General features: G+C 39.8%; 2 protein-coding genes and 1 non-coding gene across 3 annotated transcripts; 2 read left to right on the forward strand and 1 right to left on the reverse strand.

The window, feature by feature from the left end:
- Window positions 1-580: 580 nt before the first annotated feature.
- On the forward strand, window positions 581-1,627 carry LOC139942061 (octopamine receptor beta-2R-like). Its single transcript, XM_071938746.1, has one exon. It carries the CDS (start codon window positions 581-583, stop codon window positions 1,625-1,627), a length of 1,047 nt encoding a protein of 348 aa, XP_071794847.1.
- Window positions 1,628-4,580: 2,953 nt separating this feature from the next.
- LOC139942014 (protein disulfide-isomerase A3-like) lies at window positions 4,581-17,861 on the reverse strand. Its single transcript, XM_071938679.1, has 12 exons — window positions 17,580-17,861; window positions 16,275-16,362; window positions 15,100-15,226; window positions 14,111-14,221; window positions 12,687-12,810; window positions 11,989-12,102; window positions 10,479-10,579; window positions 9,744-9,765; window positions 9,213-9,380; window positions 8,243-8,480; window positions 6,978-7,057; window positions 4,581-6,252 (listed from the first exon to the last, which is right to left on the reverse strand). Exons 1-12 carry the CDS (start codon window positions 17,711-17,713, stop codon window positions 6,102-6,104), a joined length of 1,458 nt encoding a protein of 485 aa, XP_071794780.1. The 5' UTR covers window positions 17,714-17,861; the 3' UTR covers window positions 4,581-6,101.
- Window positions 17,862-18,227: 366 nt separating this feature from the next.
- Window positions 18,228-18,300, forward strand: Trnav-aac (transfer RNA valine (anticodon AAC)). Its single transcript has one exon. It is a non-coding gene; the product is annotated as a tRNA-Val (tRNA).
- Window positions 18,301-19,535: the final 1,235 nt, after the last annotated feature.

A 19,535-nucleotide genomic window follows, 5' to 3' on the forward strand; every position in this document is an offset into this window, starting at 1 on the left:
CGTCCGTTGCGTGTACGAGTATGATAAATTAATAGTCTGTAACCATTTCGGATTGCACGACACTACATGCAATACGTTAAGTAAAAGTGTTTGCAATCTGTATTCGCGTCGTCCGTGGATTGTAGCATTCAGGTCTGTAACTTAATAATAATAGTACTGTATTTAGAAATGTTTGGGGTGTTATGAAACAAATATTGACTGCTTTTACTCGTGCAATGGTTAAAAACTATGACTCCCTCGGTGATCCCCGGAGCGCTCTATTTTCCCTCGGCTTCGCCTCGCGAAAATAGAACGCTACGGGGATCAGCTCGGGAGTCATAGTTTTAACCATAGCACTCGAAGCAGTCAATATTTGTATAATAGTGTCCAGTGCCTCAAAGCGATCTGATCAGTTCAGGTAATTGTACGGCTGGGTAAACCCCCTTTATACAAAACCCGTCCTATAGGGAAATGAAATTTTACTTGTTACCGTTTTGTTTCACTCTCAACAGAATGAATTTGCTAGAACTAGAGGAACAACCAATCTACTTGAGTTTAATAACTATCAGGAAGGGAGGCAAATGATATTGATGTCATCACCATGGCTACTACAAGTGACCCCTCAGTTGAACTCATCACCATCTCACCCAACAATGCAAATGATTCATTGCTGAATACCAGCGACGAATTCCGCTTTGACGACTACAGACAGAGGGTGGTCGTTGGAAGTGTCTACTGTCTGGTGGCTGTGACTGGCTTCGTAGGGAACGTCTTGGTGATTCTTGCTGTTATCTTATCGAAGAAACTTCAGACCCGCACCAACGCCTTCGTCGTCAACCTCGCCACGGCCGACCTGGTGACTTGCACCGCTGCACCGTTTACCGCGCTAGCGTTACTCAGCGAGGACGGCTGGCCCCTTCCGGATGCTGTATGCTCCGTAGCTGCAGCTGTTTACTTTAGCTGTCTGTCGTGTAGCGTGATGAACTTGACTGCGATATCTATCAACCGATTAATTGTTATTACCAAGCCATCATCTTTATACCGGTCCATTTACACAACTAAGAACATAGGAGCCATGTTGGTTTTCACGTGGCTCTATCCCATTATAGTCTGCTGCCTTCCTCTGTTCGGGTTGGGTAGATGGGGGTATTCCATCAAGTACAAGACGTGTTCGCTAGACTCCTCGTGCGAAACGAGTAAGCTTTTCAGTTTGGTCGGGTCGCTCCTCATCTACCCAGTCCCACTCGTCATCCTGTTCGTCTGTTACTTCAAGATCTACCGCCACCTTAAAGGTCACACGAAGAAGATGATCGCAGGGGTCGAATTGTCTGACTCCTCGGTGTCATCAAGTACTAGGACACAGTCGAGGAGTTTCAGTAAGCGACAAGTCGAGATCACCAAGAATCTGTTTGTCGTCATGTGCGCCTTTATCGTGTGTCTCGCCCCCTTCGCTGTCGCTATAATGATACCACCCAGCGACCCGGTTATCCCGTGGACTGGAGCGTTCATCATCTTCAACAGCGCCGTCAACCCCGTCATCTACGGGGTGAAACACCCGCACTTCAAGGAGGTGTTCAGTCACATGCTCCGGTGTCGGTACCGTTTGATTCAAGAACCATCAGGGTGCCTTCAGAAGTTCAGACATTAATCTAAGACAAAGACTCGTTGGCATGTTAATGACGAATTTATCTTGCCTTAGGTCACACCAAGAGTCAATGGTGTCTGAAGCAAAACATTCTGAAACAGTTCCCCGACGTCACGAGCTCCGACAGCGCCCTCACTGACTTCAAAGAAAGCCATTTCATTTGAGACCTTTTGTCAAGGACTTCGTGGCTTGAAGAGCCGCGATCCAAAACGACTGAAACGGGAGACCACGCACGCACTCGACCCGTGCGTGTGGTCTCCCATTCCAGTCGCTGTTTACACCACGAAGGCCTTGGTTGAAAGGTTTTTTCATTGGCTGAAAGTTTAATGTGTCCACTAGGGTGCCTTCCTCGGCTAGCGCCCTGTGTATACGTCTTTGGATTAATAATTTGTAAGCCTACCTTATAGGAACACGTTGCCTTGGATTGGACGAGTTGGTCTAATAAAAAGCGTTTGTACCCGTTTGTTATAAAATGCACATGGTTGGAAAGATGTGTTAAAAGTAGAATACAATTATCCACACAAATATGCCTCAAAATTGCGTGGTTTTCTTTTTGCTTTTGCGAACTAACACGCTAGGTCATTTATGGGAGTGGAAATTTGACTCCCATAATTAAATGGGCGGCCGTTTAAGTCAACGAGGTAAAAGGAAAACCAGGCAAGTTCGAGGCATATTTGTGTGGATAATTGTATTCTGCCTTTAAAACATCTTTCCAACCAAATGCATTTTATTACAAACGGTTAAAAATGCTTTTCAGAGAACAACTCGACCGGTCCAAGGAAACGTGTTCTTAAGAACACGTTGCCCTGGATCGGTCGAGTTGGTCCTTGAAAAGCGTTCCGTAACCGTTTGTAAAATCGTTATGGTTAGAAAGATGTTGTAAAAGTAAAACACAATGATCCACACAAACATGCCTCGAAATTGCGTGGTTTTCTTTTTACCTCGTCGACTAACACGGTCGGCCATTTATGGAAGTCAAAATGTGGACTCCCGTAAATGGCCGACCGGGTTAGTTCGCGACGTAAAATGAAAATCGTGCATTTTTTTTATATTCTACTTTTAGACATCTTTGACAACCAAATGCATTTCATGACAAACGGTTTCAAACGCGTTTTGAAGACCAACTCGACCGGTCCAAGGCAACGTGTTCTTATAGGCCTTATAACGTAAACTAAAATTACAGAATTGATCAAACGGCCAGCCGGAAATTATTATTTTGTCACTATAATGTGTTTTTTAGAGTAAATGGAGTAACTATTTTTGTAGTCTATATTTCCGTTAACCAAGGATACCCATTGGTCAACTTAATAAAAGTCGCAATTCAGAGGAAACCTGAACGATTTTACTATTTAATTCTAGATAGCTGACGGGACATGATGGCTTGTCTTATCTGAAAGGACAAAGTTGTAATTGGGTCAAGACATGTTCTCTTCACCGCTGGGCTATGACAGTTTAAATCCGCCATTTAGTATTCACTTTCAGTTTCATTTAGTCCAGCGACGCAATATTTGGTTTTGTTTCAACGACCTATTCGTCATTTTCATTAAAGACAGTAGACATTATTGGTAATTGTCAAAGACTAGCCTTCACAGTTGGTGCACCTCAACATATACATAAAATAAGTAACCTGTGAAAATTTGAGCTCACTTGGTCATCACAGTTGCGAGATAATAGTGAAAGAAGAAAGCACCCTCAAGTTCTAAACCTGAGGTCTCGAAATCAAATTCGTGGAAAGTTACTTCTTTCTCGAAAACTATGGCACTTCAGATGGAGCTGTTTCTTACAATGTTTTATACCACCAACCTATTCCCATTACTCGTCACCAAGTAAGGTTTTATGCTAACAATTATTTTGAGGAACTACCAATAGTGTCCACTGCCTTTAATGGACATGTTATGTAGTATATCAAAAGGCTGAACTATGAAGTGCTTTGAATGTCAGGAGGTTGATCTTGTATTGAATTCTGAATAGCCAGTACATGTATATAATTGTGTAGGATGGGATGGGAGAGAGATGCGACAACATGGATTTTTTTTTTACCTGGTGGTTATCTCACAGCAGCATTTCCGACTGTTTCAGGGGTTGACCCAGTACATGCACTAGTATGATGCAGCTCGACGCGGCAGGGGATTCTGCCCCTCATTATGGAGAACCGTGTACAAACTTCTTCTGATAGCGCCCTCTGTTGAATCCACCTCCTCCAGCCCATGTTAACATCCCATTCTGGGGGCAGAATATCCAGTGGACATGAAACAGTTTAGGGGATACGGTCGCCCCCACCCCTCCCCAACCTATTTTTACTCCAAGTTCCGAGAATACAACCCCAAATTACTCTTAAAGCCATTACATGTATACACTTCCGGTACAGAGAAAAAATCACAGATTTACAAGTAATTTACAGGGTTAACAGAAGGTAATGGTGAAAGACTTCTCTTGAAATATTATTCCATGAAATGCTTTACTTTTTGAGAAAACATTATAAAAATATCAATTCTCGATAGCGAGAATTACGGATTTATTTTAAACACATGTCATGACACGGCGAAACGCGCGAAAGCAAGAGTGGGTTTTCCCGTTATTTTCTCCCGACTCCGATGACCGATTGAGCCTAAATTTTCACAGGTTTGTTATTTTATATAGAAGTTGTGATACACGAAGTGTGGGACTTGGACAATACTGTTTACCGTAAGTGTATAATGGCTTTAAAACAAACTGCCACCAGGAAGCCCTTAAAAACTTTCAAATTTCAGCCACAGTACTCTTCCTTCATGATAATCTTGGCACAAGACGTCGGTGATCGAAAGTGGATAGTATACTGCTCACTCATTGTACATGTAGATCGTTATAGGGAGCTCTTTCAACTGAAAACACAGTTCTCTTTGTATCCACTATCTATCACTGACGTTTTGAGCCAAGACTACCTCCATAACAGATTCATTCATTTTTACAACATTGGTAAAGGGATTAATAGTGAGTTTATTCAATGCCCTTCTAAGGGGGCAAACATTCTCATTACAAAATGTTGAGTTTACAGTTTACAAATTACACACAGGGTAACTTTATAAACTAGCAATGGAATTGCTCTATATATTATTCTCTGTATGCACATGTTTTGTCGCGAGTGTTGTTTTTTCTCCATTATTTTACACAACATTTTTCATCTTGTAACGAAAACAACTCATATTTGGCCTTTTGAGACTGGTGTTGCGATAATAATTCACTGTGTTTTCAAACAAATTACAGCTTTTAAATATCAAAATCGAGGATTTCCAAGTAAGCTTCGCTTCAAAACAGCAGTGTTTTTTTAAGGCCTTACTTAAGAAAAAATAGAGGAAAAACTTTTACAATACTCCACTGCCAGTTTTACACTCAATATGACAAAAAAAACTATATTCTCTGTCATGAAGTATGAACCAGGATTTAACACAGGGGGACACTGACTCCCAAAATGGCACAACCACGATTTGTGCAATGGTGACAGAAAACGAATTTGGTCAATATTCCGAGAACACATGTAACATGAATATTCAAGTCCCTGTAAATACAAAAGATTAATACAACAAGACATTCTTAACCAATGAAAAGTATTCAATGATACAAGTTCACCATCAAAACTTTTAACGAGGCATAAACTTTTTTTGCGATGCTACATCTTAACTATTGAAGTACAAAATATTAGAAGAAAAACAAAAACAAAAACATTGCTTGAAAACATTGTTCAAAAAACAGACGAGTTGTCAGGTAAACCCACGAAACTATTCAAGACTTAAATAATGTATAAAATCTCTGATTAAAATTAGACTTGTCTACCATTGTCATCACCAAACCCAATATGCTATTGTCGATTTAGAAATAAATAAAGTCTGGTACAATGAATTGCTCAGTCACAAGTAACAGCTCACATTTGAATTCCTCAGAATATGGGGCGTTCGTTAAGCTTCCCTAGGTTGACCCCGGTCTGCCCCCGAAACATTCGAATAGCTTTGACGTTATTCTAGGGGCTCACCCAGGTAAGTTCCCAGTGCCCGGCTTGTGGAATTGGTCACTTGGGGCATGACGTCATTACAAGAGGGCGAGTGTGATCGTTCGATTAGCTCTTGCAGGGGATCACCCGAGTGAGCACTGCCGGGTAGACACAGAGAAGCTAATCGAACGCACTCTAATATAGACAGTTGCCATGTCAAATGGTTTGGGACATGGCATAGCAACTTCAAGTTTTACCGACAAGATAAATCAGTCCTTGACAAAAGCACCACAATGTTCAGCTGGAGAAGTCTACTTTGCCATGCGTGAAATTAAAAAGAAAAAAATATTGACTATCGTCGAGGTTCGTTCCCAAATGAACAAAAAAACAATAAAGCGAACCCCAGCTCTCTATAAGGGTGGTTTCGTTGTATGACATTTAAAAGTCCACGGTTTCACCAATGAACCAAAAAATTAAATACATTTTCTTCCTAAATGGCCCCCCGCTTCAATCTTATAACTCATCTGGTTTCTTGCCGCCCAACTTGACCGGCTTTGTGGACTCTTTCTTGATGAATTTTATAAAGTCGTCGACCTCACGGCCTCCTTGATACTTGCGAGGGTTGTTTTTGTCATTGGCAGGTGCCCAGTATATGGTGGGGAACCTGGAAAAGAAAAACACAAACAAAGGAATAATGAGGGGTTAATAATACTCTTGAAAAAAAAGGTAGCAGAATGGGGGTTCGAATCCAGGTTATGACACTTGTGCCCTTGAGCAAGGCACTTAACCATAATTGCTAGGTAAAAAGTTGGGAAGGTTAGGGTTAAGTCCACCAGTCAGGCTCCTAATGGATGCTACCCATGCCAACATCCTCAAAGACTGTGAAGGGGGGTAACCCTTTTTCTGCCCTAGAAGTAGGTGGCAACACTCATTGGTAAAAGTTTATTTGGGTCGATAGCCCAAACCAGTTAAAGTGTAGTGTTCTAAGAAATGTTTAAGGAAGCCTTTCACATGACACACTATCTCTCTTTTGGACTGTTGGAAAAAGGCATCCAACAGGCATTTCTCAACTTAATTGTTAGTGGTGCGCTATTTTCCACATCAAATAGCCGCCACGATTCCTTTGTCGCGCGATTTGTTTGACCCCGCGTTCAGAAATTTGGCCTGGACCATTCTGGAGAATAACCCAGTTCACCATGTTTTAATGTGAGGTAAGAGATTGGTTATATTTTTGTTGTGTTTCCTATGGACTGCAGCTATTAGAAAACTGTAATATCTATATATTTGAGATCTTCCTTTATTGGCTGTTTAACAATGAGTCAGTCATGACGCTCAATGACAAAACTACAAGGGATAAAACTGACAATGATATGATGGTAGGTTTCTTACCCTGAAACAGCATACTGCCCTGGTGAGTCGTTGGCAGTGGCGTCCATCTTAGCAATTGTTACATGTTCAACATCCTTCAACTGTGAAAACAAAGCAAAATGCAGAAATAACGTTACTCGAATGTAAGAAACAAAATTAAACCTGGGTGCAATTTCATAAAGCTGTAAAAAAGAAAACTCTGCGTAGCAAATTTCTTGGCTAAGCAAGAAATGACCAGGGGAACAGTCACAGCAATGATTAACAGAGTGGTATTTTTGCTGGTAGCTTATTTTTGTTTAAAAGCGTTTTGAAAAACGTAACAAAAAACGAAATTAAAACACACATTATAGGAAGCCTGAGCAATGAAATGTCCACGTACTCAGACAATTAAAAAGGAAAGACGAACAGTCTATACAGGGTTGAAAACCGACCTATAAGAAATTCAACTGAAAAACACTTTTTTTTCTTTTTATTTTTTACAAAAGGTAATGCTGGCAAAATAGCTAAGGGGAAGGTGCATTACTTTCAAACGTTTTCTTGGGATGGCATCAATTTATAAAGCAATGAAAAACACAATGGTGGTATTAAATGGTTAGAGATCAATCTGCTTAATGTACTTGTTGACATTTTAAACCAAGAAAGCTCGCTCAAACTTCCTGCGATAGAGAATGCAATACAGATTTTCACGTCACATGGCTGTTTTTGCAGCGAATGTTTTGCAGAAAAGTTGCATTACTTTCAAATGTTTTCTTGGGATGTCATCAATTTATATAGCAATGAAAAACACAATGGTGGTATTAAATGGTTAGAGATCAATCTGCTTAATGTACTTGTTGACATTTTAAACCAAGAAAGCTCGCTCAAACTTCCTGCGATAGAGAATGCAATACAGATTTTCACGTCACATGGCTGTTTTTGCAGCGAATGTTTTGCAGAAAAGTTGCGTTACTTTTAAATGTTTTCTTGGGATGTCATCAATTTATATAGCAATTAAAAACACAATGGTGGTATTAAATTGTTAGAGATCAATCTGCTTAATGTACTTGTTGACATTTTCAACCAAGAAAGCTCGCTCAAACTTCCTGCGATAGAGAATGCAATACAGATTTTCACGTCACATGGCTGTTTTTGCAGCGAATGTTTTGCAGAAAAGTTGAGCACGTGTCAACTGAAGCACAATATTCATACCGAATTTGTGACGTCAACATTCGTATCGCACACGCAGTATGAACCAGGCTTATAATGACTATGCAAGTTTGCCAAAAAGATTTGAAATTCCTTCTAACCTTCTCTCCAAGTTCATTGTATTTTGGCTCCAAGTTTTTACAGTGACCACACCACGGTGCGTAGAACTCAATCAAGACGTCTTTCGTTTCATCCATGACGATGTCTTTAAAGTTGTTGCCAACGACCACCTTCACCGGGCCATCATTGGGTTCCGGTATCGGCTCGCTCTTCAAGTGGTTTGGGATCTCGCCTGCCACAAACTTGGCCACGAACGCGTCTAAAGCCTTGCCATCGGTACTGCAGGGGCAGAAAGAGAATCAAGATTAAAGAACTTGTGAAAATGAAAAGGCAAGATGCGCCGCGTCCAGCCGTCGATTTCACAAAACTCTTCCTAACTTAAGACTCGGACGTTAGGATGAGTCCCAACCCTGCAGTGTAGCATGCAGACCTTACGATAAATCCTAAGTTAGGTCAGGTTACTTCATCCTAACTCGAGATAAGACGAGTCCCAACTCTTTGTAAAATTGGCGGATGGTGTAAGATCTGAAACTTTACTTAGGCTACGGAGCCGTAATCGTATAGCCGTAATCGGTGATTGGAGCCATATGACCCATAGCGGGTACATACAAGAACAAAAACCAAGCAAGCGAAGCACAGTGTGCATGAAAAAGCATGCCTGCAGAAGCACACAAAAGATGCCATGGTTTTCCATGCATACCTGGCTTCGCTTGATTGCTTTGTTTACATTGTATACGCACTATGAGTCACGAAACTTTAGTCGCCGATTGTATCTTTTGTTTCAATGCCCCTGGGCTCATTTCACAAAGAGCTAAGATTGACCTTAAGTGGGAATCGATCTTAATTGCTGAGGAAAGTGTGATATCGCAGTACAAATCACTATGGTACGGCTGACCAGATGGTCTCCAAGGTAAAATTAATTTTTCGGAATGCGCTCAATTTCCAATACAAACATAAAATACCTCCTAATGAAGTGGAGAAAAAAATACAGTGCCCTATTGTGCGTCTTACGTGAATTCTTCCTCCATCTTGAACTTGTCTCCGTCCGGTCCCCAGGCAGCCACGTTAACCGCGTCGGAATCGACCGCAAAGCCCAACCCATCCATCTCACGTGCAAACTCTGCTTTGGAAGCGATGGCAAACGTCAGTTCATTGTATTTCTTGGCGATTTTCATTACTCTAAAAGAAAAAGGTTTTTCAGAAGACGAAATCAATAATCATGCTGCAAAAAAGGGGAAAAAATCCAGAAAAACAACAAAATTAACAAAAAAAGAACTTCAAACTTGATAAGAAATAACAATTAAACCCATCAAAAAAATAGTTTTTGTTACTCTCTTTTTTAACAAATAGTCAATACGAAAACAACAGAATTGTAATACATGTGTAATCCTACTCATTTTAATTATTACTATTATATTAATAATAATAATAACAATAATATTAAGTATTGTGCGCCAAATCACTGTCAAGAGACTAACATGATTAAGGCGCAGAGCAGAGAAAACGTAAACAAAACAAATTGTGAAACAAAAATAGACTCACCTATTACGGAAGTAGTTGGTTCCTGTAAACAAAACAACAGGGATAACAGTCAATAATGGCTACACAATAAATATATACCCATGCAATCTCGTCCTTTATGTAAATATTTACGTCTCATGTTACCCCTCCTACTGTCTGAACACTGAATATTCTCAAATGTTGAATAATAAATCAAATCTAATATAGACGATGTCACCTGTGACATCACGTGTTTACAAAAGGGCCATCAAGCCTGGACTTCTTGCAGGCAAGATTTGTACACAGCTCAATGGAAGAAAACATCAAATCTTATATTTTATGGAAATTGCACTGTCCAATTCTTATCAACTTTTGGTATGATGAAAAGGGGCACATCTCAAAACTTGTCCAGCGTTTACTTTCATATCTCTTGGATTTATGTGGAAATTATGACACAAAATGTCAACTTTCCCATATGACCAGTGTAATATCTTGCCTGCCAGACTAGCCAAAGAATGCACAAGGTCACACTTATTGTAATCAAAGGTCAAATGTATGTACTCAGTGCAGTTAACCCTCCTACTGTCTGGCCATTAAACATAATCTAAAGTGGTAATGAATAATTATACTCTGCCAGCCTGCAATACAGAAAACAATGTTGTGAATATCATTACATAGTCAACCTTCCTACCGTCTTTGGCAAAAACATACAAAAAAAGCAAACCTGCAATACAAAATATCATGTAGTAAATATTATTATTTTAAACCAGAACATACCTTTGGGGTTCTTTTCATAGTCGACCTTGAAGTAAGCTACCACGACAGGCTTTTTAAACAGATCCTTGTTGTCAGCTTTCATTACTCCACACATACCCAATCTATTTGTTGTTTTCAAATGAGAGAAAATCATATTGATGGCAACCATTACAAAAAGTGCACTGATACAAAGTTGTTTTTATCAAGTATATCAAAGGGGAAAAACCTTTGTTTTTCTAAATTAAACACCATCTTATAGATGTTACAGTCAGAAACGCTTCTCAGATTCAAATTTTGGGAGATAAAAAAAAAGGATAGATTTTTCCAAAACTACATTACGTGTACTTTGAAGTGAAATAAGTCTCAAAATCAGTGCTCAAAATGCTTCCAAAGCTACATTTTCTGCACTCCTAACCAACTAATCTTGACAGAAAATAATTTTAAGAGTGATTACCAATCAGATGTACCTTACCTTTAAAGGGTATGTACTTTTTCCTAACAAAAAACACAATGTCCACAGATTTACATTAAACTTACACAGTTTGAAGATTATGACAATAGAAAGCTTCCCTTGAAATTTTACTTACTGAGGTTCTGTAGTTTTTCAGATATGAGTAAAAGTTATAATTTTCGTCTCAGTTTTAGCATGTAAAAACGTGTTAACCAGTTATGCTATGGTTTTGGTATAATATCATAACTGGTTAAGGGGATTTTACATGCTAAAAAAGTTTTGGTCTCATGAGACCAAAACTATTTTGTGACTTGTTTTACTCATTTCTCCAAAACTACACAACCATAGTTAGTAAAATTTGAAGGGAAGCTTTCCACTATCATTATCTTCAAACCCTGTAAGTTTAATGTAAATCTGTGGATATTTTGAAAAAGTACCAGAATCCTTTAAACATGCTTTCCAAAAATCTGAATGCGTGTGCACATGCTGTGTAATGAGTACAAGTGAAGCTCCGACAAGTATTGATGTTCACGTAACAAGTTCAAAGATTTGACCGGCAGATTGCTATTTTTATTGCATGTCCAAAGCAAATAAACAACATAATGATAGTTCATTTTCTTCCGACTGTGAATACAATTCTGTTTTTTTTCCCCAAAATCTCTTTGAAGGAGTGCGAGAATGCAACTGCTCTCCTTACCATAGTATTGTCTGGATCTACCTCAAAGCAGATATCGACCCCTTGCACGTATGTCACACGCGGCGACTCTGCCACGCTCACCGCCTAAAATGCGCACTTCACAGTATAACGCACAGTGACATAGCCCACCAATATGGCACATCCAAGATAATTCTGATGATGATGTCAGGTGAATTGGGTCACTACACACACTGCCATGATTGCATTCTGCTGGTTCTATTTGTATACATTACAGCTTATTCTGTTGAACTCGATAAGAGATGATGGTGGGCAAATAAAAGCCAGTTCATGTGTTTGCTGCAACTCAATACAATCATTGATCAGACCAAAACTGGCACACTTTATTGGTGTCAAATTCATCCCAGGAAGTTGTTTAAACTCACCCGTTGATTTCAGCAAATTTCTCAATATTCGACTTGGTAACGGCTTCTGTCATTTGCAGAATGCCCTCTTCAAATTTGTTTTTCAGAAACCTTGGTCGGAAAAGGGCTACGGCACTGTAAGAGAGAAAGGGTTCAGTAAGGGTAAACATAAATGAAAACAGGAAACAAATTAATTTTGAAAGCGAGTAAAGAAATTCAGAAGATAACCTCAGTCGATAGCAGTTGTGATAGACAAGGGATGGGCAAAACACCTGGGTTTCTTGGACTGTAACGCCCCAGGTCAGAATCAGGCACTTATTGAAGTGAAGTTGCATAAAAAGTGAAGACCACAGAACATTCACCAACGTGATGTGATTATATCTCATAGACGAAAATTAGGTGTTACTTCAAAGGTCTTTTTCGTGTCTATTTGATGAGCAAATAAAACCAGCATTGGCAGGAAGTTCAAAGCATAATGATCATTCTTTTGAATTGCACTAATGAAGAGTCGGTATTACTAATTTTTTTATTTTTCAATGTATCCTATTGAAGATTTTGACTTTCTGCCTCAGAGTTCTCGTGTTTTGGCATGTCATGGGGTGCTGGCAAGTGTTGTTGAAATTGACTTGTTTTATTGAGAGTAATTTCCAAGTGATTGGAGATGATATTCTTATCTAAGGATTGAAGCGAACAATACTTAATGCGAATCTTATACTTACTCAGAGAAACCATAATTCTTGCTGACAGCTTCCGATAGAGTATAAACAAATTTGTAGTTCTCGTGAAGTTTACCAGCCGCTTGAACAAACGCTGCCTTTTCATTGTTGTCCTTAGAAAAGAATCCTAGAAAAGAATCAAGCTGAATTGTCAGTTTTGGGCAGGATGATTCTCAAAAAATGTTTAGGCTCTACAGTTAATACAGGAACACATGGATGATGCACCCTAGGCTATAGAAGCATTTGTTATGAAGTGAATAGACCGATCCAGTAAGCTCCGCCCACGACGCACGTGTGAGCAAGAACGCGTGTGGTTCTCCAAACCTTTCTGCACAACTCTGCCGTGCGCACCAAGCATACACGCACGCATGTCGGACCTTATTTGTCGGACCTTCGCTGCGTTGTGATTGGTCAATACGCAACGGGTGGAGCTTAATGGATCGGTCTATTCATGGTTGGAAAGATGCTTTAGGAGTAGAATATAATGTTTCTCACAAATATCACTCAAAATTTTGGAGTTTTCCGTTTACTAAGTGATCTAGTGTCAAGGTCCATAATTTTCTGGAGGCAAAATTGTGTCATACAGGCTAGATTAAAATGAAAAAGCTTTCAAAATGATAACAAAATAGTACTAAGCTTGGGCGATATCACGATATTATCGAATATCGCGATATTAATTGGGACACAATTTCGATATCGGATGGATTTGGTTTTAATCGAAATATTGATATATCGCGATATATCGATATATCGATTAGACATCGCAATGTATTTGCTATCTGAGACATCTTGCACCCCATAGGTTTGGAGTAAAACCAGAAGAATGGGTCATTAGAACACACACATCTCTCTTATTGCTAGGATTGTCTCTTCTACAACTTTCACTTGGATTTTTCAGACTGATGATGTCAAATTTCATTAATCGCGATTATATCGAATATCGCGATATATTGTCGGCGATATACATGTATCGTGAATAAAATAAATTGATATCGCCCAAGCTTAAATAGTGCTACTAAATATTATATGTCTTCCCTAGCATCCTAGTGTGATAAAGATTATGTTTCGTCCGGAGAAAATTTGGAGGCAAAGGAAAACTTTGTTGGAAAATACAATACTTGGTTTTGTTCAAAGCAAGGCAGGGCCACTCTGCATGGCACTGATCTAAAGTCAGCAGGACTCCAGTCATAGCATTCACTGAGAGTTGTTTATTTATAGCCCATGACATGATCTTACAGCAAAGCTATGGCGGCCTACTATTAATGCTACTCCATAACAGGCACCTATACAAAGGATAATTGGAGAGTCTACAGGAACATTTCATGGGGCACCAAGGCGATCGCCAGTACCATAGAGGGCAACCTCTACTGCCTCCATGAAATATCACTAATCAAGTTTTAGATCTGTTTTCAAACCAAATGCCTCACCTGCTATAACAGTAGTTTCGGTTTTGCTCAAGACTTTTTCCATGTCTGCTACACTGCTAATCTCCTTTGCCAATGGCCCGGCCATTTTTTTCATGTGACTGACGATGCCAGCTTCAAAAAGAAAGACACAAAGATACTTAATTACACATGGGAGAATAATAATAATAACCAATTCTTATATAGCGCATTTCACAATAACCGTATCAATGCGCTTTACATTAGTGCCCTGGTCATTGGGCCAATAACATCCCTTTTTTAATGTTTCTCTGCTCCCTTGGGAGTATACAACCTGGGCAACAGTTTATATCGCTCCAAAGGCTTTTTCATTCACAATATCAACCTCTACCCTCGCAGGTACCCATTTATTCCCCTGGGTGAAGAGAAGCAATTATAGTAAAGTATCTTGCTCAAGGACACAAGTGTCACGACCGGGATTCGAACCCACACTCCGGTGAATTCGCACCAGAACTTGAACTCGATGCTCTTATAACCACTCGGCCATGACACTCTAGGAGAAGTCAACTATATGTTTTCTTCACAGACTTTTGCAGATACATTTTCACTTACGCCCTGTTCATTTGGCCTAGTAAATTTTGTGCATACCATGTACACTAAAACGTATGTTAAATCCAAGTCTGGCTGGTCAGCACTAACCAGTTAAAAAAATAAAAGACCAGCACTCATGCCGATATTTTTTTGCCGTCAGTGAAAAAAACAAAATCTGACAATCTTTTTCTTTATTTTATGCAAAACAAGTTTTGCCAAAAAAACAACCACTGCTACAATGACCCCTAAGTCAGACTTATAAACCAACTTTTATCAAACAAGAATTCCCTGCTTCCACAAGCGCAGATTCCTTGCTTACAGTAAGCAGAGCCATGAAGTTGGGACTAGGTGTTTACGTCATCCAAGTTTTAAATTTTAACAGAATGTATTGCTGGATGAAACAGCGCTTCAAACAACTGTACCTTCAATTACTCAATACTCACCCGAGTCTCTTGGACCGCTGTAATCAGCAGAAACGGCTCCATTTCTGAATATTTTGAGGGTGGGGTAGCCAGACACACCATATTTTCCGCATGTATCCTTACCACCACTTTCGTCTGTGCAATCCACCTAGAGTAACAACAGAAATCAGAAATGATTAAGAAATTTTCTGAAGCTTTATCTTTTTTGATTATGTAAATTTCTAGTGGAAATACCATAGGGCACCAATCCAGTGCCGCCCCCCTCAGATTCAAATTTTCAACCTGGGACATGTCTTACTCTTTCGCTCGGGGATCTGGTAAGTTTTTGTCCTTTTTCTTCAAATTATTTCCTCAATGGTGTTTTCAGTGATATGGTAGGATTCATTAGACATTGAGGATCAAGTACGTGTTCCTAGAACTTGTGTCATGATTTTCAAAAGTGGTAAAAATGGAGCAAATCTGCTGACTAGCTGTCAAAATAGTGCGTTTTTAACCATTTCGCAATGCACAGATTGCGGAAGCTTCATAACCCTCCGGCCTGGCGGCCGTCGGGAGGAGGATTACGTTATCGCAACTACACTAGGACTTGCAATCACAAGGTTCTGGGTTTGAATCCTTATCGAGCTAACCACTGATTTCTTGTCTACTCTAGTTACTGAATCAAAATTGGTGTCTACAGACGTTAAACCAATATTTGTTTGAGAAATTCCATGTAGCCAGCTTGTGTATCCCCTCTGTGGAAGCTACACAGTTCCCTTGACAGGAAGATCATCAAACTAACAATCTATCAATGACATGGGGCGTTGCAGTCCTGGAATTTCATCTTTGAAAGAGAAAGGCCATTTTCATTTTGTAAAGGGCACTTCAATTGGAAAATCTAAGTAAATTATGGAAATTTTTTGAAGGGGCACCAAGGGCCAAGACCGAGGGCAGCGGAGGCAATGGTCTCCATGTAATTCCAGGCCCGGCATAGGGGCAATTGTTTTCCATTTTGAAGTATCAGGCCTAGTAGGTAGGATCCAATGTATAAAGCTGGAGCGCGTTTTGGGGACCCCAACCACATTCCAACTAACTCAACAAGTCGGTTACCGGTTGGTCTTAACAGCATCGTCACTGCGCTCAACCGAACACGCAAACAGGCTCAACCGATAACCAATGTTTCTGGTTGGGGTCGCCAAAACGCACTCCTGTCCTACCTTTGCCAATGGGACTGGTGGATCATTCTTAGCTAATGCTGTTGCTGCGACCTCGTACTCGGGGGCTAGTTTCTTGCAATGGCCACACCTGTTGATAACAAAAGTACATCTTGGTATTAATATGGTTTTAGTTGAGATAATTCGTGACATCACATCTTTAAAAGAGAGACAATGGGGGGTGGGGGGTCATTTTGTGCACTCGGCACAAAGTGCGCGTGTGTCCTGTCAAAAGTAATAAAAACATCCCACATGATAAGTTTACAATGTGGAGAATTATCTACACACGTTTGTCCTACAATAAAAAAAACTTCATCCGTGCTTTGCGTACAAAAACATATAGACACGCGTCTGGGAACCAGACGTCTTCTTCCTAGACGTGTGTCCATATGTTTTGTACACAAAGCACGGATCAAGTGTTTTTTTTAATTCTATGACGGACAAACGTGTGCGAAAATTCTCCACGTTTGTCCTGGGAAAAAAATAATATGCACACGCTCGTCACGTGTCGTGACTTGGCGATGCGTTCGGCAGAGTTCGGGGACAATCAGCATTTGTAGTGTAGTGGTAACACGGAGTATTTGGGGACTGAATTACGGTAAGAATTTATAACTTTTAACATTTTTTGAGATTGCGGAGTGGGTTTTCTGGTTGTCTCCTCGGACATTGAGATATCAAAGGACACATAGAGCCTAATTTTGGCGAGATTAAAATTAAAATAAAGAGAGATTTCTGATGCCAAAATTCATTGAACAATGATTGAACCATGGGTCGTTGCACGCGTGAGAGATATAAACCTATGAGGTTACGGGAGACGATAGCAGGACGAAACCGAAATAGTTCTAGGAGTAGCCACGCCTCTACTAGTTGCGATAACGTAACCCTCCTCCCTACGCTATTGCAACTACCACGCCTCCCACTAACTACTGCCACACCAATTTTTCACTCATTTTCTTGTATTTACCAACCAAGCAAAAGTCGGAATATAAAATGTTTGACTTGAGGTCGAGTAAAATAAAAAAAAAATTAAAAACAATTATTCAAATTTCCATAACGAATTAAAAAAGTGGTGGCAGTTGCAAATTTATTGTCCAAACCCTTTTAATCAACCTTTTCAAGAATTAACCAGTTTATCCAAACTTGGGTCTATGGTGTCCCCCCCCCCCCCCCCCCCCCAACAAAAACTAACGTTCCCTAGGTCATGGCGACATGACAGGAGATGCAGGAAAGAGTAGAAAAACGCAAGACTAATAAAATAATATTATAATAATAATAATAAAGTAAGACTAAGAGAGTACCACCACCTACCAAGGAGCAAAGAACTCCACAAGCATAATGTCACGTCCCTTAGCTTCTGCTTCAAATCCTCCATCTGAGAGATCCAGAACATCTGAACCAAGCGCCAAGCCAAACAACACGAAAATCACAGCAAATTTCTCCATTTTTGACTGATGTTTCTCACACGTCGTCACCACACACACTTGAACAACACCGGTTGGTCGCGCGTTGTGTTATCAAATTCACACAACATTTAAAACCCAGTGAATTTTATTGCACTAATTTTGCGCATACACGATTCGATAGTATGTACGCGTGTGTACATAGTTTGTGCACAGGTTTCCACGTGTACTTGCTGCATGGTGTCGATCCCTGATTGGCTGCATTGGGGTAATCACATTCTTCTCTTAGGGGTGTTTTTCTAGTTCAGCATTATTCGTCCATTTATTCAGACACTTTTCACTATAGCTAAGTTAATGAAACGAACTTAAATTCAAGAAAATTAATATAAAAACAGTACACTTTTTTGCTTTTTTATTCAGTTTTGGGAAAAATTGTAAAATAAATATTTTATTGCAATTTCAATTCACCCTTATAAAATGGATCATCTACTGGCTCACGGTGGACACGGTGTATTTGCATTTAAGAATTATGTTTTTTCATCGATATTTGTAACGGGTTTCCGTAGTGTAGTGGTTATCACGTTCGCCTAACACGCGAAAGGTCCCCAGTTCGAGCCTGGGCGGAAACAAATTTTTATCTTTTTTTCACCCTCTTTCTCTTTTAACAATACATTTGAATATTTTAAATAAATGGTTACTTGTTCCTGTTTGTTTGTCGTCACTTATTCCCCTAAATTTTGTTTTCATGATTAGTAAACATGCTATACAATCTTCATAATTATTTATAGCAGGCCTGAGCATTATTTTATGTGGCTTGTTCCGCCAAGGCCTAAATTTGATAAAGAAGGAAGAATAAAGTGAACGTTGTGTTTCTGTAGGTTTTAATTAGGCAGATAAAACAAATAATAGTCAAGAACTGGCAGTCGCTGTGCAGTGCATCAAGTTCTGTCCATGGTGAACAAAATAACTGCCGTCAAAAAGATAAATATTTCGCGGGGCGAACACTGACTGCGGGACAAATTTTTTTTCAAAGATGTTCACTTTGAACAGAAGACTATACTATTTGACCTTGCTATTATAACCCGTTTTTGCGATGAGACGGGCACCAACAGTTTGGGTAGGCTACAGCCGAGGGAGTCCCACTGTCTGTGGGGCCGGGGCTATGCTTGTCTCCCACCTCTCAGTCTCAGCAGAATTTTTGGCCGATTGTGACCCGCGAAATGTGGCCGCCTAGGTCGACCAGCTTTATTTTTTTTGTGATAACTACATTTTTGTTAAAGACAGTGGACACTATTGGTTACTGTCAAAGACCAGTCGATCTTCCCACTTGGTGTATCTAAGCACTGGAATGCATAAAATAACAAACCTGTGAAAATAAAAAAACACCCTTGACACACCAAGTTGTGTGCCAGTTTCAGATGCTTGATTTCGAGACCTCAGTCAAATTCTAAACTTGAGGTCTCGAAATCAAATTCGTGGAAAATGACATTTTCTCGAAAACTACGTCACTTCAGAGTGAGCCGTTTCTCACAATGTTTTATACAGACAACCTCTCCCCATTACTCGTATTCAAGAAAGGTTTTATGATGATAATTATTTTGAGTAATTACCAATAGTGTCCACTGCCTTTAATTCAGAGCAATGAATCAAGAAATGGGCCCCATATCAAACATAGACCATCCAACTACCTCCATGAACCATCGTACCCGTAACTTACACTTGAATCTGCCTTCTGATCGCAGATGATGGGTCCAGCATGTATTTTTATTTTCCCGAATTTAAATATTGCGACGATTAAACCAAACTAACATTAGACTTGTGGACAAGTCATTAAATCGGCCCCACGCGCTAAGATAGTGCTCTC

This window comes from Asterias amurensis, chromosome 9 (assembly GCF_032118995.1).
Source record: "Asterias amurensis chromosome 9, ASM3211899v1".
In the NCBI taxonomy this organism is placed as follows: domain Eukaryota; kingdom Metazoa; phylum Echinodermata; class Asteroidea; order Forcipulatida; family Asteriidae; genus Asterias; species Asterias amurensis.

Coding starts and splice junctions, on each gene's coding strand:
- LOC139942061 (XM_071938746.1), top strand. CDS start 581: ATGGCTACTACAAGTGACCCCTCAGTTGAACTCATCACCATCTCACCC.
- LOC139942014 (XM_071938679.1), bottom strand. CDS start 17,713: ATGGAGAAATTTGCTGTGATTTTCGTGTTGTTTGGCTTGGCGCTTGGT. Junction 8,481..9,212: donor AAGATGGAGGAAGAATTCAC/GTAAGACGCACA, acceptor CTGCCCCTGCAG/TACCGATGGCAAGGCTTTAG. Junction 7,058..8,242: donor ACAATGAACTTGGAGAGAAG/GTTAGAAGGAAT, acceptor TTGTTTTCACAG/TTGAAGGATGTTGAACATGT.